At 45.1% G+C, this 24740-nt stretch overlaps 1 protein-coding gene across 3 annotated transcripts in view; it reads right to left on the reverse strand.

Annotated features, from left to right (window-relative positions):
• ARHGAP33 (Rho GTPase activating protein 33) overlaps positions 1–24740 on the reverse strand; it is a 463864-nt gene that overhangs the window by 100534 nt on the left and 338590 nt on the right. For all 3 annotated transcript variants that reach the window (XM_078655399.1, XM_078655398.1, XM_078655400.1), the window contains one exon: positions 1839–1933. In XM_078655399.1, the coding sequence (XP_078511525.1) occupies positions 1839–1933 (95 nt within the window). The remainder of the gene's footprint in view (positions 1–1838; positions 1934–24740) is intronic.

A 24740-nucleotide genomic window follows, 5' to 3' on the forward strand; every position in this document is an offset into this window, starting at 1 on the left:
TCTGCAATGAACAACAGCCACCACTGCATTACTTCTGCAATGAACAGCCACCACTGCATTACTTCTGCAATGAACAGCCACCACTGCATTACTTCTGCAATGAACAACCACCACTGCATTACTTCTGCAATGAACAGCCACCACAGCATTACTTCTGCAATGAACAACAGCCACCACTGCATTACTTCTGCAATGAACAGCCACCACTGCATTACTTCTGCAATGAACAACAGCCACCACTGCATTACTTCTGCAATGAACAACAGCCACCACAGCATTACTTCTGCAATGAACAGCCACCACTGCATTACTTCTGCAATGAACAACAGCCACCACTGCATTACTTCTGCAATGAACAGCCACCACTGCATTACTTCTGCAATGAACAGCCACCACTGTATTACTTCTGCAATGAACAGCCACCACTGCATTACTTCTGCAATGAACAGCCACCACTGCATTACATCTGCAATGAACAGCCACCACTGCATTACTTCTGCAATGAACAGCCACCACTGCATTACTTCTGCAATGAACAACAGCCACCACTGCATTACTTCTGCAATGAACAGCCACCACTGCATTACTTCTGCAATTAACAGCCACCACTGTATTACTTCTGCAATGAACAGCCACCACTGTATTACTTCTGCAATGAACAGCCACCACTGTATTACTTCTGCAATGAACAGCCACCACTGCATTACTTCTGCAATGAACAACAGCCACCACTGCATTACTTCTGCAATGAACAACAGCCACCACTGCATTACTTCTGCAATGAACAACAGCCACCACTGCATTACTTCTGCAATGAACAGCCACCACTGCATTACTTCTGCAATGAACAGCCACCACTCCATTACTTCTGCAATGAACAGCCACCACTGCATTACTTCTGCAATGAACAACAGCCACCACAGCATTACTTCTGCAATGAACAGCCACCACTGCATTACTTCTGCAATGAACAACAGCCACCACTGCATTACTTCTGCAATGAACAGCCACCACAGCATTACTTCTGCAATGAACAGCCACCACTGCATTACTTCTGCAATGAACAACAGCCACCACTGCATTACTTCTGCAATGAACAGCCACCACTGCATTACTTCTGCAATGAACAACAGCCACCACAGCATTACTTCTGCAATGAACAGCCACCACTGCATTACTTCTGCAATGAACAACAGCCACCACTGCATTACTTCTGCAATGAACAGCCACCACTGCATTACTTCTGCAATGAACAACAGCCACCACTGCATTACTTCTGCAATGAACAACAGCCACCACTGCATTACTTCTGCAATGAACAGCCACCACTGTATTACTTCTGCAATGAACAGCCACCACTGCATTACTTCTGCAATGAACAGCCACCACTGCATTACATCTGCAATGAACAGCCACCACTGCATTACTTCTGCAATGAACAGCCACCACTGCATTACTTCTGCAACTAACAGCCACCACTGCATTACTTCTGCAACTAACAGCCACCACTGCATTACTTCTGCAATGAAGCACAGAAACCACAGCATTGCCTCTGCTATAACACCCATCAACTCTACTGTACCACAGCCCAGCCACCACTTCATGAAACCTGTTGTAATAAGTCAGATTAAAGGATGCAGTGACGTCTGTGCTGTACTGCAGTCCCGCCTCTTGTGGGACACAGCTTAGGCACACCGGCATCAACTCTGCAATATTACAGTACACAGGCACAGATGTCTGGTCATGACTTTATTCCATAACACATTACCTGCGGCTGAACAGCAGAAACAGTCCAACAGCCTGCCATGTGGAATGATGAAAAACAACAGTGGACTTACCTTTTGGGGGGCTTCCCTTTGATGCCTGGTCCTGACGTGCTGCCCAAGTTCCGGTTCCCTTCTGTACTAGTTTCCAGGTTGTCCGTGCTGCGAGCCTGCGAATGACAGAAAGAGACTTTAGTCCTTGCATCCACAGACCATGATCTCGCCTGAATGTACTGGATCTTTATTGGTGGAGAGAGATAGTACCATACCCATCCCCGTCCTGCCAAAGCTTAAGGTACACTCAGAAGCTGGCACGTTACATGATTTGTCATACTTTTGTTATGTTATGCATTTTAAATAGCCAGGTCTGGTGGCTCAGTGGACTAATGCCTCCACTGTAGTGACCTGTGTTGAACATCAGGGTCACAGGTTCAAATCCTGGCAGGTTGACTCAGCCTTTCATCCTTCTGAGGTCGATAAAATGAGTATTATTGAGTTGGGTAACAAACATCTGTCATTCAGCACCAAGAAACCCTTGGGTGAACATGTGCTTTACAAATACACGTTATTTTATGAAGAGAGTGAGGGAAAGCAGTTTATGAATGAATGAAAGGGAGCAATTGATTAGGCCTCACGTTGCAGGACATTCTTACAGTGGGCTTAGAATGCAATCATTGTTTACCACGGCTTGAGCCCTATTGGCACTCTCTTGCTGGCTTCCTATTGGATGGCTTGTGTATGCTTTACTTCCCAATTGTGACTTTGTCCCTCTCCTGGAGCATGAACCCATCCCTGTGTCCTTACACTTCTCATTTTTCTTTTGTCTTTTTAGCGAAGTACTCTATGAGAGTACGTGTGCTTTTCAGCAGTCTTCCTCGTGTGCTTCTCTGTACTCCACCCCAAGTCTGCATGATGCTATCTCGCCTTGAGCTTCTGTGCTCACCAGAGAGGTTTCCGCCCCGCCATGAGTTGCTCTGTCTCGCCTTGTGCTTCTGTGCTCACCAGAGAGGTAACCGCCCCACCATGAGTTGCTCGGTCTCGCGGTGTGCTTCACTGCTTCCGTGTTGCTTTGTTTTGCCACGTGCTACTCTGCCCCTTCTGTGTTATTCCCGTCCCTGTATTACTCCCCCACCTCAATTCCATTTTGCTTCCCCGCCTGAGCCCCCAGTTTTGCTTCCACACCCCTTCCCAGCATGTTTCTTTCTAGTTATCGATCCAACATCGGATCAGTTAAAAAAAAAAGTTTTTCAAGTGCCTGCGTCATTTTGTAGGCACAGGGACTAGTGAACATAAAATAAATAAATAAATAAAACCACTTACCTTGCGCCCGCTGCGTCGGTGATGCGGCAAGCACAATGTAAGTGGTCCTATTGATTTATTTTATATTCACTCCTATCGTATGTCGACTTCCAACCCCGCCCCTGCTCCGCCGCGCTTAAATGCACGGACCTCGACTGGCCAATAGGTCCCAAAGGCGAGACATTCTGACTTTGCCAATGCTTATATCCACATCTTCAATAATATCCAGTAGTGTCAGACTAGTAGAAAGGCAAGCAAATCCCCTCTCCCAGTACAGACTATTAGTTTTTATGAACCAAGATTTCCAAGGCCATTTACAATGCCATTGCAGACGACAATTTACGAGCAGTTCCATCACAGAACCATCGCACAACTGTTTGGTGAACAGTAACCACAACTCGTGCCGCTACATGGCCTTTATACTGTCGTGTAACAACATTTCAAATCACTTCAAATTTCTATAAAACACACGTCACTCAAAACGCACCCAAAATAGTCCCTAAAGTGGCCTTAAACAAATCTCAGGTAGGAATACGAAATAAAGATCCCACAGTGGTGCCGCTAAGTCCCAGAAAAAGTAAAGACTCCTTCTGCCAAACATTGCACTAGCCCAGATCAGGCCGTCCTCCCTTGGCCTTGTGCTCTAATGTAGCTCTGGCCATGAAATGTTTACACCGAGCAGTACCCTGAAGAGGACATGCAGAGGTAGGAGGTGTCCTACAAAAAAAACTAATTTAACCTAATTGCTTCCAACCGTCCATTCCTCTCAATCAAAACTTAGCTAAAGCCCAGATAATGTTCAAACTTACCTCTTGGAATTATCAGACAGATTATTTTTCAGTGGCCGAGTAACTTAATAAGAGGTAGTAACTCCCTTTACAGGGCAAACTTTGGACATCAATTGGGGTTGAGTTACAAGTTTTAAAAGACAAAAACAAAACAACAACAAAAAAACACACAAAAAAAACACAATGCTCTGGAATGCGTTAAAAGATGGCTTAAACAGAGGAGGAGGGGCAAAACAGTACAGGAGTTGCTGGAGAAACAACAGTTTTCAGCAGGGAGGGACCTACAGTTTGAAGGTACTTTGCCCACTCGGAGGCGCAAGACGGCTGGGGCTAGAGCGAATAGAGTGGGGACAAGGAAGGACAAAGTAGGGGGGGGGGGGTGGGGCAGAGGAGAGATACACAGGAAGATACCCAAGAGGGTCAAGGTGTGCCCATGCCTGGCTCAGGATTTCCAGCATAACAAAAAATAAAAAGACTCCAATGGGAAGGGGCACATTTATGGATGAAATTCAGAAGAGTGAGACTAGATCCGCTGGAATTCAATTCCGGGATTGAGCGCTCATGGAAAATGCCAATTTTAAGGTCTTTTCAGAAAGTCAAAATTTACTAAAGGAAGCCTCCTGAGATGATGAAGCGATCGATGAGGTATGGTACAACTACTGTAGTATAAAAGGATGCTAATTTAATATGATACATGGCGATAACAGGAGCCAGCGTATGACAGAAAAGGGATTGTTACATCATCATACACCATGTACATCATACATGGCCGTGGAACAGGAGGCGAGAGAGGACTGTGGTAAGCAAGGACGCCATTTTCGCTATCAAGGTGACTGACTATCAGATAGACCTATTGCATGCCCTGAGGTTGTTGGGAAGGGAAAAGGAAAAGGTCAAGGTCACCAATGTGACCATGAACCAGCCCCTCTCACCATGATTCACAACTCAAGCGTACCCAAGGACGATGAGTAAGCCAATTGGAGAAGCTGATTTAACCTATAAAGCTGTGCAACCGGTATGGCGTTCTTTTTATTATGTGCAATAAATCGACAGCTAAGCCGAATATCTATCTTCCTAAGAAGTCACTGAATGGATCAGCAAATCTTGACAAAACAGGTTTTATAAATCCATTTGCAGGGCATGCTGCCAAAAAGTGAAAGACCAGCAAAGGATACACAGACTGTTGGTACTAGTTTTCATAATGCACTCTGGGAAGCCTGTGGGATGATACAGGCTGAATGCGAGAAAGCCGTTCTGATATTAGTAGCTATTTGATTGCATGAAAGGTGTATTCCAGTTCCTGCTTCTCAGGTCCACACTGGGCCTACATTAAAACATTAAAATGTACGGGCCAATGTCCCCACTTACTTCCAGGCAGCTGCAAGAAGAACAGTAGAGTGAGCACTCATGAAGCGGACTAACAACTGATCAGCCTATTGAACAAAGGGCTCGGTCCACACAGATATTATCTTTGTTTTGTAGGATAGGCAGCAACGTCATAGTACGAATGAGTAAACCATCCCCTTCCAAGAGAAGTCACCAGCAGCAGCCAGTCTGGGATCCCTTGCAAAGCACGTAGCCCCCATCTTCAGTAGCCCCCAGTGGACCCTGTCCCTTCCACAGCATGGGAATAGTCTCGATGCACTTGTGATGGGATGAGAGAGCCTGTTAGAACAGCCAGGTCCTACGTATTTTTCATAAATGCTGGTTGTTTTGTGAGGACTTAATCCGGAGTGTTCCAGAGCTCTGCCCCTACCAGTCGTGTTGTCCTGTCTCCATAGCACTTGCGAATAAATTTGGCCTGCATAATCAGATTTAGGCCAAGATCAGAATACGGGTGGGAATAAACCACTCTGAAAAAATTCCTGTGACCTCTTGCTCTTCTCCTGAACAACCCAGTGGGATAATAGTTTGCACAGGATGTGAGCTGCAGACTCTGTAACATGGCCATCCCTTTATGCCAGTCAATATTCACATCATGGGTATCCAGAGACAGCAGCTGCCGTCCTTTGGCTTGCTCTGCAACCCTGCCCCAACCCTTGCTCTAAGAGTCCTTAGGGGCCTAATGAGCTGGCAAACTGTCCTCAACCGCTTTCCTTGAACCATATCCCAGTGTCATCTTCGATGACCATCTTTTTCTGCATATTTCCAAAGTCACCTTTAGTGCTTCCTGACTAACAACTTGAAGGAAGATTTTGCCTTTCTAGAGGTCTTGCCTTAGACGGCACAAAGCGCTGTCACTTTTAAGAGATATTGTGCAGCAGGGGATTGCAGCCTGCCCACTGCTTACCATTCCTTGGCTTCATAGTACTTGCTTTATCAGAACAGTTAGCACATGATATCCAATTAGGATGCGGCAAATAATTGTGACAAATTGTTTCATCTTGATTGCTGTCCTTCCGCAGCTCATGCTTGATTGAAATACTATTTTCATCTTTCTCTGCTGTCCTCTTCTGTGTTGCTTCTTCTCCTCCCACCTCCCACCCTTATCCATGTGGCCTCGTCATCTCCCACCCCTGTGTCCATGGTGCCACTTCTCCCTTGTCCTGGTTGCTGCTCCCCCCGATCCCCCCGCCCCGGTCTATGGAGCTTCTTCTCCACCCACCCCCACCCTTGTCCATGTGGTTTCTTCACCCTACCCACCCCCACCTGTGTCCATGTGGCGTCTTCACCCCCCAACCCATGTCCATGTGTGGTTCTGAAAATTCTGGACTCGTGTAACCATTCTGGACTCGAGAATTAAACTTAGTCGAAATATGACGAATTTGGTATCAAAAGGTCGAGAATGACGAGTACACTATGTACAAACATTTCCAGCAAATTCGAGTGACGATTTCACCTCGAAATCGTCGTTTTCGTTCAGAACCCTCAACTTCCATTTTGGGTATGGAAGCCATTTTCTGAGTTGCCCTTTACATAGGCTTATAATCCAGCTGAATTCGATCCCAAAAGGACACGTACACCTTCATCGACTTTCCTATGACCTGTGCAAGTTGGAACCACTGCCCCAGGCCGAACTCGTTCGGTCAGTTCCCCTCCCAGTGGCCGAGCAAGATAGCATCAAGGCTCAACAAGCCATAAAACCATTTCAGCGCGCACACCTGCCGTATCTTGCTCACATCTGTCTCTACTCTTTTTGCTTCACTTACTTTATGGTGGGGAGGTGCCTGTTTTATTGGGGGTCCACCGATATCTGATGAAATGTTGGGCCTTGCCGGGTGATTTGTTGTGGGCAGCACGAAGTGAAATATGTACATGTCATCATGACTCTGCTTTTCCTTTGTAACAAAGAACTGTAAATGATATACTGTAAATTCGAAGAATGTTTGCCTGAAGCTGAATATTCTGTATAAAAAGAGAAGCCTGACTTTGTAAATTCGAACAGTCTCCTGAGAATATACTTCCCCGTGTGTTGTACTTCTAGGACACTTGTTACCTTGGTTGCAGCCAATAAAATCGATCCTTGACTTCACCTAGAAGACTGAGTTTCTGTGGTCTAAATCAGGAAGAACCCGAGGTCTCTGGGTGTACCCTGACACCGCTGGGTTGCCGGTTCTGTGCCGGTTCTTAAAAACCCAGTACCTCAGCTGGCGCCCAACGTTTGGGGGGATTCCAGTGGTACCAGTCAGCCAGAGGTTCGTGAGGAGCTTCGTGTGAAAATTCCGGAGGACGGCCAACCACTTCATCGACCCCTGCATGTCGACGTGGTCCGAAGGTCTTTGCTGCGAGGTTCCCCGCTTCCCAACGGCTACAGAGGACTGCTGCCCTGGCTATCGCCCTGATTTGGACCCTTGAAGTTTGATAGAGCGAAACACTAAGACGAGTCTACTGGTGACGTCATCGATATCTCAGTTAAGTATAAGTGAAGCGTCTCCCAGTCCTTAGTTGGCTTTGATTTGGAGCTTGCAAGCGCCAAAGCCGAAGGACTCGTGTATTCACGAGAAATATCGTAATCGATAATCCTTTGAAGTTTGGAGCTAGACTAGAGAGCGAAGATGCCTAGTCTTAGACTTGGAAATTTGTTTTGTCTTGGTTGTAATAATAGGGACTCCCGATTGGAGGACTCATGTCCGGTTCCTCCGGTTGGAACTCAAACTTACGAGTTATATGTGAAACATGGGGTAGGCCCCATCACATATAATGAAGTGTGGATCAAATACACAAGAAAAGATGGTGTTTTAAAATGGCCCCAATATGGCAGCTTTGATACCGAAATCTTAGATAACCTTGAAGTTAAACTCTTTAAAAAGAAAGCCAGGCCGGCGATGTTTGACTCTTTCCGCTTATGGCGTAAGGAGGCCAAACAGAAGGAAATTAAATTAGCTAAGAAAAATAAGAGAGAAGGGGGACTTTAAGTAATGCAAGCTGCTATGCAGTTTAAAGACAATGAAGAAGAGCAGATGAGTGAGCAGTTGCACAGGCAACGTAAAATGGCAATGGATAAATGTTATCCAGTTTTGCCGTCTCTTCAGCAAGAGGCAGCAAAAGAGCCTGAAAAAGATCCATTAATGTCGCATTTATTAAGTTCACCACCCCCCTATGCGCAAAATGCCACCGCACCCCCGCAACCTTTAGTTGTGCAACCTACGCCTCCTGTTCCTCCGCAGAACCCACCAGCTGTTCTTCAGCTGACTCCTGTCCCTACGGTGCAGCCTCCTCCAGGCCCACCGACCACATCTGTTTCACCTGTGCTTTCTACGATTTTGCCTAGTGTACTTTCTACTTCTCCTAATGCTCCCTCTACGATTTTGCCTAGTGCTCCTTCTATTTCTCCTGATGCCTCCTCTGCTATTGTCTCTCCCCCTGCCTTATCTCACCCCGTTGTTCCACCCGTTCTTCCTTCAGTTTCACCTTCCATTCGGCAGAAAATGGCCAGCACTGTCACTAACCTTTTCTCACCTCTTTTTGGGTCGCCTACTACGACCCCTAACATGGGACGAAGACAGTTGCGAAGTCGACTGCCTGACTATCAAGAGAGAGACTCACTGAATCGTTTAGCACGGAAATGGGTTATGGACACTGTAAAGTATGATGTAGAGTCTGTCATGGAAGTCTTCCATCAATGGGAAGCACCGACGCAGAGGTATGTTTTTGAACAGATGTGCGTTTTCCTTTGTGATGATTTGGAAGACAATGATCTGGAATGCAACCCGCAAGAGTTGTGTTGTGTGCGGTTTAAGTTTGGAGAGGGCATGATTGTAGGTCCCGAAGTAGAGAAAGCGGTCGAAATATTGTTATCATATCGGAGTAAGGGGAGCAGTTCTGGGTCACAATCTGAGCCGAGTGCATCTAGTAGGAAACAGGCGCGACAATACCCCATGAGAGAAGTTCCCCCACAATGGAGAGAGGGCGATACAACTGTTGACCCACCTATTCTGCCACACTTTCAGCGTGTATGGGTACATGTCCCATGGAAGCGAGCTGAAGTTTTAGCACTTAAACAGACATTACCTGATCCGCGTAAAAATCCTGCAGGGTATTACAAAGAGTTGTCACAAACTGCTGGATCATGTATAATGAATTTAGCCAATATCGATATGTTATTTGGGAATGTTGTTCCACAGCCTTTATGGGGTAAAATTCGTCATACAGATCATGATCAGGAATTAGGTGACTCATGGGCTAATATTGCTGCTGCAGATGCCCGAAAAGTTGGTGGTGCTAAGCCTGAGCCTTTGATAGCAGAACTCCCTGGTAAAATAGTTGATTACATGAAAACGATAATGCCTGCAATACGCGTAAATTGGGATAAGTTGTCTGCATGCAAGCAGAAGAAAGAAGAAACTGTCTCAGATTTCTTCACCAGGTTTGAAGAAACCTTTGTCGACCACAGCGGTCAAGATATGACCACGGAGGGTGGTCAGAGATTGTTCGTCGATAAATTCGTGCACAATCTGCTTCCAGAATTGTGTAAAAAGTTAAAGGATTCGGAAAGTTCTTGGGCTGTGTCATCTTCAGCCCAGATATTGGCTACTGCACAATATTACGAAAATAGAGACAAGGACGAGAAAGATAGAGCAGAAAAGAAAACTAAAGAGTTGAAAACGAAGGTTTTGCTACAGCAAGCATATCCGCCACGTGGTGGTGGTGGTCAAAACAATAGTGGTCAGAATCACTACCAGAATAATTTTCAGCAGCCTCAACAGTATCAGAGGAACTCGCAAAGAGCCGAGTACACTCAGCCACGTGTCCCTGTAGGCCCCCAACCAGTGTTCATATTGCAAAGAAGAGGGTCATTTCAAGTATAGTTGTCCTATTTTGTTACAGCGTGCAAATGGTGCTTCTGGTGTAAGAGGTCGTGGTATTCAGCAAGCGCCTAGAGGTAGAGGACGTGGAAACGTCCCCCACAACGCACGTCCCCTTCCACCCCAAAATTCTATGAATAGGTTCGATCAGCAGAACAACGCATCTGACAGGACAGCTCAATACTATGTTGATGATTACTATACAGAAGAGGAGTATTTGGAGGGTAATGATTGCTAGGACAGCCATAGACAAAGAGAGGGAGTTGTTTCAGTTCCAGTAGATCAGAGTGGACCTTACGTTGAGGTGATTACATCAGGTGTGTCAGAGCCTTTTCTGTTGGATACTGGTGCTACAAAGAGTTCTATTATGCACTCCAAACTCACTGGCGCACCTTTGTCTGGCGAAATGAACGTTTCTGTAGGTTTTTCTGGCGCCCCAGTTAGAAATCCGATTTCTGACCCTTTGTCTCTTTCTGTTGGTCCTTGCGAATTCGAAGCACCCCTCATTCTGACAACAGGTTGTGGCGAAAACTTGCTAGGATTGGATTTGTTAAAGAGATTGTATGCGACTTTGTACTGTTCTCCTTCTGGAGTACAGCTTACTTTAGGCAAGAAAGTGGTTTCTCCAATGTATTTGTTGAGGGATAAACTTCCAGCGGAATTGTCGTTTCTTCCAGATATTCTTTGGGCCGCTGGTCCTAATGATGTGGGTCTTTTAGAAATACCACCATATGTTGTAACATTGAAAGCCAATGTTCAAATGCCACGAATTCCCCAATACAAAATATCTAGTGAAGGTGAAAAAGCTTTGCTAGCGATCGTTTACGAATTGATTGAAAAAGATGTGATTGAAGAAACACGAGGCAACGTTTGCAATAGTCCTGTTCTGCCTGTTTTAAAACGAACTGATCCCTCTCAGCCACCTGTGTACAGATTCGTGATTGATCTGAGAGAGGTGAATAAAATAGTTGTGCCACAATTCCCAGTTGTCCCCGACATTACCACATTATTGATTATGATTCCAGCTTCTGCCTCTTGGTTTTCGGTGATTGACCTGAAGAATGCTTTCTTCAGCATCCCGATTGCTGAGGAGAGCAGGGATATTTTTTCCTTCAGTTTAGGAGGTCGCAGCTTCCGCTTTAAACGTGCTCCACAGGGCTACTGTGAAAGTCCATCAATATACAGTCAAGCTCTAAAAACACAGCTTGATACGATTGTTTTACCTAAAGGTGCTACTCTTGTACAGTATGTGGATGATTTGCTCATTGCTGCAGATACTGAGGAAATTTGTAAAAAGGCCACGCTGTCATTATTGCGTCATCTGTGTGATCTGCATCACAAGGTGTCACTTTCCAAACTACAATATTGCCGACAAGAGGTGACCTACTTAGGTCACCTCTTATCGAAGGAGGGAAGGAAACTGACCCCAGAAAGAATTCAGGCAATAGCGAAATTGAGTGTGCCAAGAACAGAGAGTGAAGTGCGTGCTTTCTTGGGCATTACATCGTACTGTAGACAGTGGATTCCAAATTTTTCGTTATTGGCCAAACCCTTGGTGGCATTAACGTGTAAAAATACACCCAATCCCATTCCTTGGTCTGAAGAGTGTCAGAAAAGTTCTCGAATTGCGCACAGCATTATGTTCGGCTCCTGTGTTAGGTACTCCCAACTACAGTAAGCCTTTCACATTGTATGTCCACGAGAAAGAGGGCTGTGCATTGTCAGTGTTGACTCAGTTATTTGGAGGTAGGCAGCGTCCATGTGCCTATTTTTCGCCGACTTTGGATCTGGTAGCTAAAGCATTGCCAAGTTGTTTAAGAGCCGCAGCAGCAGCTGTTTCTATTCGACAGTCTGCTGGTCTAGTAATGAATAATACACTAGTCGTGATGGTCCCACATGCAGTAGACACGTTGTTAACTAGAACCAAGACACAGCACTTAACTAGTGCTCGATTGTCCAGTTACGAATTAACATTACTAGCGAGTCATGTGCACATAAAAAGGTGCAGTACTTTAAACCTAGCCACATTGTTGCCAATTGTAGAGATATCAGGTGTTTCAGAACAGCACGATTGTTTTCTTAGAACAGAGGAAGAGACGAAAGGGAGAGTAGATCTATCCGATACTCCTCTTGCTGAATTTGATGGTACATTGTGGGTGGATGGGTCATGCTTCAAGCTCCCGAATGGTGACACGACTGCAGCATATGCTGTTACGACTTTGCATACAGTTGTTGAAGCTGCACGTGTCCCACATAATTCAGCTCAAGCAGCAGAATTAATTGCACTCACGAGAGCATGTGTGTTGTCTAAAGGAATGAAAGTGACTATCCACACTGATAGTCAGTATGCATTTGGAGTGGCTCACAGTTTTGGACGATTGTGGAGAGAACGTGGGTTCCTGACTTCGCATGGAGCTAAGATTCAGCATGGTCAGTTGGTGAATGAGCTTCTTGAATCACTGACCTTGCCTCTGCAGATGGCGATTGTGAAATGTAGTGCTCACAAGAAGGTGACTGATGATGTTGGTCGTGGAAATGCATTTGCTGATGAGATCGCGAAAGAAACGGCAAAGAATGTAATGAGCCGAATGTATGTTGCAGGCCCTGCAAGATGGACTGGTGATATTGGAATGTGTGAAGACACAATAGAGAGTGTGAAGTCCATCCAAGCTGAGGCCACAGAGAAAGAGTTGAGCACGTGGAGAGAAAGTACGGGTAGAATGGATGCAAATGGTTGCTGGATTGAATTATCAGAGCATCAGAGATGGTTGTTACCCGATGCATATGTGCTTGCAGTGGTTACAATGGCTCATGGAATGGCTGATATCAGCGTAAAAGGGATTTGCGAGTTTTTGGCTCCAGTATGGCAGAATCCAGGGATTCCCAAGTGTGCAGAGAATGTTGTCAAGAATTGCATGGTATGTCTGAAACACAATCCTGGTAGGGGAACCCCAACTCCAGCTGGTCATTTTGCACCTCCTACGTATCCGTTCGAGGTTTTTCAGCTAGATTTCATCCACATGGAGAGGTGCAACAACTTAAAATACGTACTCGTTGTTGTTTGTGCCTTCTCGAGATGGGTAGAAGCATATCCCTTAAAAGACAACACTGCCTTGTCCACAGCAAAAGCCCTTGTGAAAGAGTACTTCCCCAGGTTTGGAATGCCTAGAATGGTCTGGTCTGATAATGGAAGTGAATTTGTGGGTCGTGTGATGAAGAGAGTGTGCGAGGGGCTAGGTATTCGGCAGAAGTTCCACGCTGCAAATCACCCCCAATCAGCTGGATTAGTAGAATGCTACAACGGCACTTTAAAACTAAAACTGGCCAAAATCCAAGCGAGCACAGGTCTTAAATGGCCTGACGCTCTACCCTTAGCACTCCTGTCCACCAGAATGACTGTGCATTCACGAGTGAAACTTAGCCCGTATGAGATCGTTTTTGGCCGGCCAGCCAACATATGGGGAGTGCCTAGACCCACAAAATTCAGTGAGCTTGAACACCCTGTTTTGCTTGATTATCTGTATGAATTGACGGCTAAATTGCGTGTTTTGCATCAACAGGTTCACGACACCCTGCCTCCGGTCTCTGAGACTCCGGGACATAAGATAGACCCTGGATCCTGGGTCTTGGTCAGGAATTTTCAGAGAACTAAGAACGACCAGCCCAGGTGGACCGGACCGCATCTCGTCCTTCTTTCCACAAGATCAGCCGTTCGGGTGGAGGGGAAGGCCAACTGGGTCCACGGGATCCATTGTAAGAAAATCCCTTTTCCTCTGCCTTATGACCAGTGGGTCCAGAAGGGTGTCGCTGACCCAGAACCTGATACCGTGCCACATGTCATACCTTTCAGTGATGCACGGGTAAAAAGAACTGACTCTGAACGAGAAAATGAGAACATTTCGCACGAGGCTGTGCCACCATCCAAGCTATTTAACACAACAGAGCCTGAACTTTTGTTCCAGGATCAAACAGTACCTGGAAGACAACGGTATAATTTGAGACCGAGAAAAACGAACTGATAGAAACGATTTATTTTGCAATTCGAGACCAAGATCCATGGACTAATAAACATTATTTTTTCCTTCCAAACACCGTTTTTTGAAAGTTCAGCTCTCCCATCTGAGAAACTTGCTTATTTTTGTTTTTCGAACCGCCATCCGGGTTCCGCTGCTAGGGCCGCGGTTGCTGTCAGTGTGGTTTCCAAGCCACTCCTAATACTATCACACCAGGGTCTTTACCCACTTCCAAGTCAGTAAAGAAAGGCTGGAAAAGTTTTTTACTTAATGTTCGCTCTCTTCCGCGTCACCATATTGAATTATGGGACACTATTTTCAGCCTCAAACCGGAAATATGCTTCCTAACGGAAACTTGGTTAAAAGCCCATACTACTCCATCTGTTATGACAGGAATTCCTACAGGGTACAAAATCCTGAGACAAGACCGCCCGATAAAAAATGGTGGCGGCACTGCCATAATACACAAAGACAGCCTCCGCATTACCGTACTAGAACAAGCCTTACTTCCTTCTATGGAAATAATGATCTTCAAAATAAACACTGGAAACAAAAACCACTGGAAGGGCGCCTTAGTCTACCGTCCTCCTGGCGCCGATACAAGTTTTTCACTAACTCTTACTGAAATACTTGCTCCTCATATGAAAGCAAGAGAGCATTTCATCCTACTTGGAGATTTTAATTTCCACGCAGATATACCAGATGACCCTGGCACCAAGCTCCTACTGGCAGACCTCGCCCTCCTAGACCTACATCTACGGAACAGTGGTCCTACCCATCGAGGTGGCCACACCCTAGATCTTATTTTTTCTAATGATCCGTCAATATATTGCCATCCCCCCCAAATCAGTACACTGGTCCGACCACAGCATGCTGGAATTCTCCTTCACGCAACTGACCGAACCCCCCGAACCTCCTGCCACCATGAGTATCAATCGTAGACCTTGGCATAAGGTTACTTCAGAAGCATTTGTAGAAACCTGGAAAACACCAACTTTTTCCGGCTCTGACAACTCTGATTCGGCCCTTGTTAAATTAAACACCACCCTCCTCAACACAATTAACCTTCTAGCCCCTCAAAAACTGGTCAAATTACCAACGACTAACAACAAAAAGGAAATATGGTATACGGAAGCATTAAAAACTGAAAAACAAATGTGCAGAAAACTAGAAAAACGATGGAGGAAGAACCACTCCAGTAAAAGCAAAGAGCTCTACCAACAAGCTGTTTCCTCTTATCATAAAAACATAAAAAAAGGCAAGAAAAACCAGCCTTCAATCCCAAATAGATGAAGCAGATAACTCTTCCAGAGAATTATACAAAATCCTGAGATGCTTCACTAATCCCACAGCATGTGAAAGTCCGGACACTTTCTCTCAGGATTTGTGTAATAAGATCTCACAGTTCTTCGTGGATAAAATTGATACCATCTATAATAAAATATTGGCCAAACACCCCAACAACACAGAGATGGTTGATGTTCTTTGTCCACGATCTAACTCTGAGACCTTTACCCATATTCCAGAAATCTCCGAGGGTGACACACAATCTCTATTAAATACAATAAAAACTGGGTCCCCCCTCGACCTGCTTCCTCCCAGAGTGATGAACATGCTTAGCAATGCTCTCTGCCCCACTATTCAAAAAGTTTTGAACCTATCCTACAAAGAAGGTAAACTTCCGCAGCAATGGAAAGAGGCAGTGGTGAATCCCATTCGGAAAAATGCCACCTCCCCTTGGACAGAGCTCCCCAACCTTCGTCCTATCTCTCTGCTGCCGCTCCTGAGTAAACTGGCCTGGACTGTTAATACCCACCTGTCCAGTTTCATAGAGGAGACAGGGGGCCTGGACCATTCTCAATCTGGGTTCAGGCCCAACTACAGCACCGAATCAGCTCTCCTCTCCGTGACCGACAACATCAAGATGTCACAGGATAGAGGAGGCTCAATGATTCTGGTGCTGTTAGACCTGTCGGCCGCCTTTGATACTGTGTCCCACAAGATCCTCGTGAGCCGTTTACAGGGAGTGGGCATAGGAGGACAGGCCCTTTCTTGGCTGGAGAGCTTTCTGTCCGGGTGCTCACAATCCGTCAGCTTGGGACCATATCGCTCCTCTTCAAGGATGCTCACGAAGGGGGTGCCACAGGGCTCATGCCTAAGCCCCACATTATTTAATGTGTATGTGGCCCCCCTTGCTGAGATTGTGAGAAAATATGGATTCACCCCGGTGTCCTACGCTGACGACACCCAACTTCTCTACCCTTTCCACTCCCTAAACACCAATGTTAGGGATAATTTCGCGGAAGGCATGAGGGCCATATCCAACTGGATGGCGGTCAACCGCCTCCAATGCAACGTTGGAAAAACGTGCTAATGCTCTTTGGAAAAGCGTCCATACTATGGTCCCCCGACTGGTGGCCCTTAGACCTGGGACCAGTACCAACCCCAAAACTAACAGTAAAAAATCTGGGGGTGAAGTTAGATCAAAATTTAACCTTGATGGAACATGTGAGTACAGTTGCTGGGGCATGTTTCCACACAATTGGTCTGTTAAAGCGAGTCTTCCCATACTGATCAGATAACTACAGAAAGACCCTAGTGCAGACTATGGTGATAAGTAAAATTGACTATTGCAATGGACTCCTGATACAAGCCAACGAGAGCGCCATAAATCGCCTCCAGGTAGTCCAAAACACAGCGGCAAGACTGGTTTTGAATGCCCCCCCTAGAACCCCCTCCAAGCCCCTGCTGCGAGAACTTCATTGGCTGCCCATACGGCAACGCATTAAATTTAAAATCTGTTGCATGGTCCACAAATGCCTGTTCGGGATAGCCCCAATTATCTGACTCAAAGGATGCCCCTTTACAAACCTGACAGAGCACTACGGTCAAGCAATCAATTGCTGATAAAAACCCCTCTGGTAAAAAAAACCAGACAAGGTGGCAGAGCCTTCTCTCTGGTAGGGCCTAATCTTTGGAACAACCTTCCCCCCGACCTAAGACAAACCTCTAACCATTCCTCCTTCAGGAAAAAGTTAAAAACCTGCTTATTCCTGGAAGAATAAATATTCATATGTTAGCTGAAAACCACAACCTCTGGTAACACCTGCCATGCCACATTGCGAGCCAAGCGCGGAGATACCCCGTAAGGGGTCGATTCTTGCGCTATATAAGAATATAAAATAAAATAAAATAAAGTCTTTGGGGTGCAGCTGACGACGTTAGGTCGGTAGTTCTGGTTGGTCCAAGGGAGTTGCCCTAGACTGACAGAAGCATCCCTTAGCAGAGTCAACCTCCCACCGCGGGCAGCACTTTAGAGAGGATGGAGTTTTCCGAGATGGAGAAATCTGCCAAACCAACAAACTTTAAAACGCAAATTATGTAACGTGATGACAAAGAAAAGTTTTATAATATTGTGTATTTTTATGCTATTCAGTGTAATGATATTTTTGATAGGTTATGTTTTATTCTCTTTTCGGGTAACATTTGCACCCACTGCATCACCCATACCTCCTCCTACTGTTTCCTCTCATTCTTTCCACCCCCTTCCTGACCATGAATCCAATAGGATATTGGAGTTCATTAATAACTCCTTTGTTCAGCTCTTGCACCAACACCAACTTGTAATGAACAACTAATTGTTGGGTGTGCGGTCTTATGCCTCACACCACGGATAAAGGTATCCCTTATCTGGTCCTGCCATTCAGTCACAATGGTTCTGTATGGGCATATAGGACAATGTTCATATATGCACACGAAATCTACCCCCTACGTTCTGTAACAGATAATCCTAGAAAAAGTGCTCTAGTCAAGGGTATAGTAGACATGATTAAGGAAGGTATTTCTTATGAGACTATCCCGAGAGATGAGACACTAGTATACATAGGATGGAACATGACTGGATATGGAGCTACTCTGAGTGAGAAACAGCAAGCTAAAGATCTTCCCCGATTTGGATTGTACCCCATCAGGGTCATCTGTGTCTGCAAGGTAATGGCACGAATCCCAGAGCTCAGTTAGGGAAGAGTATCTGCACTAAAACGTATGTTTTTGCAGCCCAGACTTCCCCTCCGTTTTTAGCAGCTAAGGGTACCTATTTCATCTGCCATGATAGAGCCTATACATGGTTGCCCCCTGACTTTTCGGGCTCATGTTTTGTTTCATTCCTGTTGCCTCCCACCTACACAGCAGCGGCAGATTACCACAAGACGAGGATAGCTAGAGGTGCCTTGAGTCAAGAAGACACTGCAGGACAAGAATTTGGGGACTTCGTAAAGGGTTTTCTGCCGTTCTGGGGACCAATGGCTAACAGCAGGAACATAAGGCAATTGACAAGGGTGGTTGAGTCCACCGTGATGGAAACTGCTGGTGCCCTTAGTAACTTGACTGCTGAGCTCCAGTCGGATCGACTTATGACCCTTCAGAACCGGGTCGCTTTAGATGTCATACTTGCAGACCGAGGTGGGGTATGCAGATTGATCCAATCTAGTTGCTGTGTTTTCATCCCAGATAACGCTCCAAAAGTCTACCAGGCCATCTCCAAACTACATAAGATTTCCGAATCTATTCATGTAGATAAAGGAGATTGGTTGTTAATGGGATGGTTCTGGGAACTGATATCCACCTGGGGATGGAAAATTCTGATGGTCATTGGGATGGTCTTAGCCGTTCTTTTCTTGTTCTGTCTATGCGTGCAGTGTGCTCCTGCAATATGTGGCCTTTGTGTCACATCCTGTGTAAGGAAGCCTGTATCAAGAGATGAACTGAGTACTAGAATGATGTTACAGCAACATCTCAATGACTTTAAGAATATAGATCTGGACTCAGATTAGCATGAGAATAGATTAATTGCCTATGTAAGGGCAAAAGGAGGGTTTGTGGTTCTGAAAATTCTGGACTCGTGTAACCATTCTGGACTCGAGAATTAAACTTCGTCGAAATATGACGAATTTGGTGTCAAATGGCCGAGAATGACGAGTACACTATGTACAAACATTTCCAGCAAATTCGAGTGACGATTTCACCTCGAAATCGTCGTTTTCGTTCAGAACCCTCAACTTCCATTTTGGGTATGGAAGCCATTTTCTGAGTTGCCCTTTACATAGGCTTATAATCCAGCTGAATTCGATCCCAAAAGGACACGTACACCTTCATCGACTTTCCTATGACCTGTGCAAGTTGGAACCACTGCCCCAGGCCGAACTCGTTCGGTCAGTTCCCCTCCCAGTGGCCGAGCAAGATAGCATCAAGGCTCAACAAGCCATAAAACCATTTCAGCGCGCACACCTGCCGTATCTTGCTCACATCTGTCTCTAATCTTTTTGCTTCACTTACTTTATGGTGGGGAGGTGCCTGTTTTATTGGGGGTCCACCGATATCTGATGAAATGTTGGGCCTTGCCGGGTGATTTGTTGTGGGCAGCACGAAGTGAAATATGTACATGTCATCATGACTCTGCTTTTCCTTTGTAACAAAGAACTGTAAATGATATACTGTAAATTCGAAGAATGTTTGCCTGAAGCTGAATATTCTGTATAAAAAGAGAAGCCTGACTTTGTAAATTCGAACAGTCTCCTGAGAATATACTTCCCCGTGTGTTGTACTTCTAGGACACTTGTTACCTTGGTTGCAGCCAATAAAATCGATCCTTGACTTCACCTAGAAGACTGAGTTTCTGTGGTCTGAATCAGGAAGAACCCGAGGTCTCTGGGTGTACCCTGACACCGCTGGGTTGCCGGTTCTGTGCCGGTTCTTAAAAACCCAGTACCTCACATGTTACTTTTTCACTCGCCACCCTTGTCCACGTGGCTTCTTCACCCGCCACCCTTTTCCACGTGGCTTCTTCACCTGCCACTCTTGTCTATGGAGCTTCTTCTTTGCCCACCCTCACTTCTACGTCTTGCTTCTTCTCTCCCACCCCCAACAATTCAATTGTCTGTGTTGCTTCATATATCCCAACCCCTCCCGTTGTCTGTGTTGCCTCCTCCGTCCCATTCCCCACCCACCTGTTGTTCATGCTTCTTCCTCACTCCCACGTCCTGTTGTCCATGCTGCTTCTCCCCTCCCACCTCCAAAACTCACATAGTCTGTGTCGTCCCCACTACCACACGAAAAAGGAGCGCCATAAGACGGCCAATATTGGCAGCTTCATAGCTCAATTTTTCTTAACTTTTAACTTCACTTCTGCTCTGCCGACCCTCAGAGACAGTGGCCTGAATGAGAGCTGACAGGATACGCACTCATAGGACGAGCTGCGTCTCAGCCCTGCTAGCCTCTCAAAGGCACTGCCTCAGCCTGTGATTGGCCTGCTTCGGTTTCATCTCCCCAAGACCATACAGGCTTTATGACCCTTCGGTGGCACAAGTGTTAGTCAGTACTAGCATCTTTAATGAAATGCAAATCAATGACCAGTAGATATTCCACAGCAACTGGGATTTATCATTGAATCTGCCTTTTGTTTCGGTCTTGCAAGCACGTCCTCTGTCATTTCTAAAGCCCCTGCATGTAAGGGAAATCATTCACAAGCCTCCAGCTCATGAAACCCATCAAGGGAGCACTAGCCAGTGACAACAAGAACTCAATCTCCTCACTTTCAAATCTTTTCCAAGATTGCTAAACTTTCCTGCGAACACTTCAAAGAAGCAGAAAAAAAGTCTGTGAAAGTCATCTTGTATGAAGCCCTCTAACCACAGGGAGCACATCCTAACGACAAGCTTCTAGTAATAGTCAGAGTTTTTTTTAAGTAACTTTGAGCCATGCTGCACAGCAGTAACACTACTCTACAGCATGGTTAAAAGACATTGTCAACGCCAATAGCTCTCACATAGGCGACACCTTTTGGCTTTGCCAATGCTGGTTTACCAAAAGAAACAGATTTTGCGTTTTTTCAAGCCACTGTCTGAATTTGAATAAGTACCCACACGGATTATACGTATTAACTATAGTTAGGAGCACAGGTCCTGGATCTTTATCTGGCTTTTAGTCCGTCCCCCTCCTTGTGGTTTATGAATTTGAATTCTGCCTTTACCATGGATACCTAAAGGATCTTGCTTGCTGTCCTTTCCTTCCCATCCAGTTCCTCCACACTATTTTGTCTGCCTGTTTTCACTCTAAGAGTGATTGAGGACAGATCCTTGACAGGAGGATCCAGTAACCCCGCCTCTTCTCCAATTATTTCTAATATCTCTTTCTGTATTTTAACCCCTTTCATCCCAGCCCTGTTTCTAGAATGTGCTCTTCCTCAGAGCGATGTGCACTGACTCAACAGAGGTCCATCCTCCTCACTCCGCTTCCCACGTGCTCTTCCGACACTCTCCCACGTGCTGGAGGCTCGCTACCTTCCTTAGATGTGCTCGTCTTCCTCCCCGCACTCTTGGTGTGACTAACACTGTCAGCACCGTAGCACTTCTCCTTCGCCTCATCGAGGCCCATCTGTCGTACACAACCAACATCGGCCTCCTCGCTCACCTCATTCAACCCCTTGCTTCCGATTGGCTACTCTAGATATTGCCACTTTTTTCAATTACCTCCACTCACACAATTCCCATTCATTTCCATCCATTCCCTTCTCCCCTATTTTTCCATACTTGTTAATCTGCACTTTCCTACGGTTTTTCCTGACCTCTTAAACACAATACCATCATTCCACTTCTTAAGAAACATGCTTTTAACCACTCTTTTGAATATTTCCAATCTAGCTCCCTTCTTGCATTCCAGCCAAACTGTACTCTTCCTTCACTAAATGTCTCACTTCTTGCCTTTCCAAGACATATTCGTCTCAAATGCATGCTTTTGATACAGTTGACAGTTTAATGTCTTCTCTTAATCGTTTCCTATTCCTACATTTATAGTCCTGACTTCATTTGGCTAGCATTGTCCCTTGTCCACTGCACCCAATGCAGACTCCTGCTTTGATATTAGCCCCAACGTCTATTCTTCTGTACTGTGGAGATACCATCCCCAAGCTGTTTTTTACTCATACTAACCCTCTAGTTCCTCTTGTTTATTTAATAACAAATATTCATAAATATTTCTCTTTACCTCCAGCTTCTCAACCGTTTCTCATCTATTGAGTACATACCACCATATGTCTCAGACTCTTCTCGCTACCTTAGTTTCAGTAAACCGGATACAGTTTTCCGTGCTCCCTCTCCAAACATGTTTATCACCATCGATCTGTGTTTCACCAAACATCCTGCCTCTCTCCTGTGTACAAACTCATGTGATCTTGGTATCCTCATTCTTTTTATAAAAGTGTCTTGCCCGGATCCATTGCTACCTTTTATAAAACAGCAGGAAAATGTGCTCTTTATAATCTGCCAATCCACTATTCATCACCGTTTTTTACTGACACTACAGCACACCTTGACTTCTAAGCTTCTCTTGTGATCTTTGCATCCGCCTTGGCCTAAATTTATCGCTTCAATGTGCTTTTTCAAACTTCCTCTTCCACTTCCAGAAACTCCCCAAAAAACTGCAGAACATCCAGAACACCTCTGCCAGACTCATCCTGAACATCCCACTCCGCAACCACATCACCAGCCAGCTGAGAGATTTTCACTGGCTACCTGTCAACAAGAGAATCACCTTCAAGCTCCTCACGCATGCCTACTAAACCCTTTACAATGCCGGACCCGCATGCCACAACCAACGCCTCTCCTTCTACACTCTCACCAGACATCTCTGCTACGCCCAACTGGCCCTAGCCACAATCCTATGGCTCAACTCCCGATGCATATTATTTGGGGTCAAGGTCAACAACAAATGTTTATGTGCATTTTGTCCTTGGGACAAGTGGCCCTACCTTCTACAGCACAAAGCCTTTGGCTGTCCGTTTACAGTACCACATTATGGATCAGGGAAAGGGATTGCCTGCAGTTGAGGTAATATTTGTGCCCATGTGTTAATGCTGTTCAAACTGGTTTATTAATGCAAAGCCTTTATTATTAGGGTGAGCACTCCAAGTAAATGTTGTAAGCCGAGACTGCACTACTGACAGTGGTTCCAGTATAAAAATGTGTACACGCATTTTCTATGTTTAGCAATAAGAGGCTATGCACAATGCTCCCAGAATGTTCTCTGATCAGATGCAAATATTTGCAGAAGCTTGTAATCAAGATTAATAATTTATTGCTTTCCAAATAAAAAATTCACAAACAAATGCTACATTTCGCTAAAATTTTAGGTACCATTTCGTTGATGTATGCTAGTATTTCCCAAAAATATTCACAATGGAAAATCAGTGTAACCAGTTTTAATAAGATTAAGGGAAACAAAAATAAACAAGCATTGGTAAAGTCAGTAGGTCGGATATTATTGGTCAGCCTTTTGGTTTTGTCAATGCGTGACTTGATTTGGCATGGTTTTGGTAAAACCTTATTGGTGTGGGAGCTAACAGTCCCTCACCATTATAACAAACATTGGCAAAAGTAACAATAAAAAATTGATCTCAAAAAGCTCACATTACCATAGTAGTTTCTGGCACTGAAGAAAACTACTGTGTGTAGATATGCTCCTTGTAAAAACAGAATTCTGTCACTCACAGTGAAGCTAGCCGATAGAGAGAGAGACCAACAGACAGATTTTTTATAAACTAAAAAGGTCATTGTTAACGCCAGACCTAATTAGGGGCCCAATTATTAAATAAAGTCTCAAAAGTGCACCCATGTCCTTGCATTTAGTGCAGATATACAGCTTTCGTGAATTCACAAGACATTACAGAAGTAGGCCAAGAAATAGTACTCCTAGAAAATATTTGTTAACTGCATTTTAGCACGAGCAAATATGCAGGTGTACATTCGCTCATGCGAAAAATCTGAGTATTTACAAGTTCACTTTGCCTCTCCAACCACTTTTTTCTCAACCCTAGAAGACGTTTTATATCGGCCATTGTCAAGAGTAAATTTCCAACCTTTCCCAGTATGGGAAAAAATTAGAGAAGAGTTGGTGAAACCTCTTAAAACGTGCAAGTTACTAGGTTTGCACAGACTCAAAAGGGCATTCCAACCCTGAAACCGTTGCTTACCATTACCTTCAGCCCCAGTATGTAGATCTGCAGAAACATGGCAACATAAGGGAATTGCTAGCATGCAAACCCTACTATGGAAGGAGCACTAGCATAATCAAAGAGGCTATTTCAGAGCTCTTATATAATGAGATTGCTGCCATAATTTGTCGCCACATTACATGGAACAAAAGGGACAACTGCGCCATGGACAAGTAGATATTTAATTAAATTCCACACACCTGGCACCTCACACAATCACCATCGATGCCACAATTCAGGAAGGATCTCAAGACTTGGCTCTTCAACTGAACTGCAGACCCTCCCCAGACCACATTTTCAATCTTCCTAAGCAGTAAAGATCTAAATAAATTCAAGAAGTACAAATACAAAAAGAAACTTAGGAGTGGTCCACCATGGTGCTCTTTTTTCAGTCCCTCCTACTAGACATGTGCATAAAACCCCAATCCTAATTACATCCTTATGTGCAATCTTTACTGACAACACATACTGCTAGTACACAGTGCGGAGGCCGAGACCTTTAAGTGGGCAGGCACCAAGAAAATGCACTTCTTAATTTGAAAAGGAGAGTACTAGCACTTCTCAGCAGGGACGCTATACTTTTGTTG

This window comes from Lissotriton helveticus, chromosome 7 (assembly GCF_964261635.1).
Source record: "Lissotriton helveticus chromosome 7, aLisHel1.1, whole genome shotgun sequence".
Classification (NCBI taxonomy): Eukaryota; Metazoa; Chordata; class Amphibia; order Caudata; family Salamandridae; genus Lissotriton; species Lissotriton helveticus.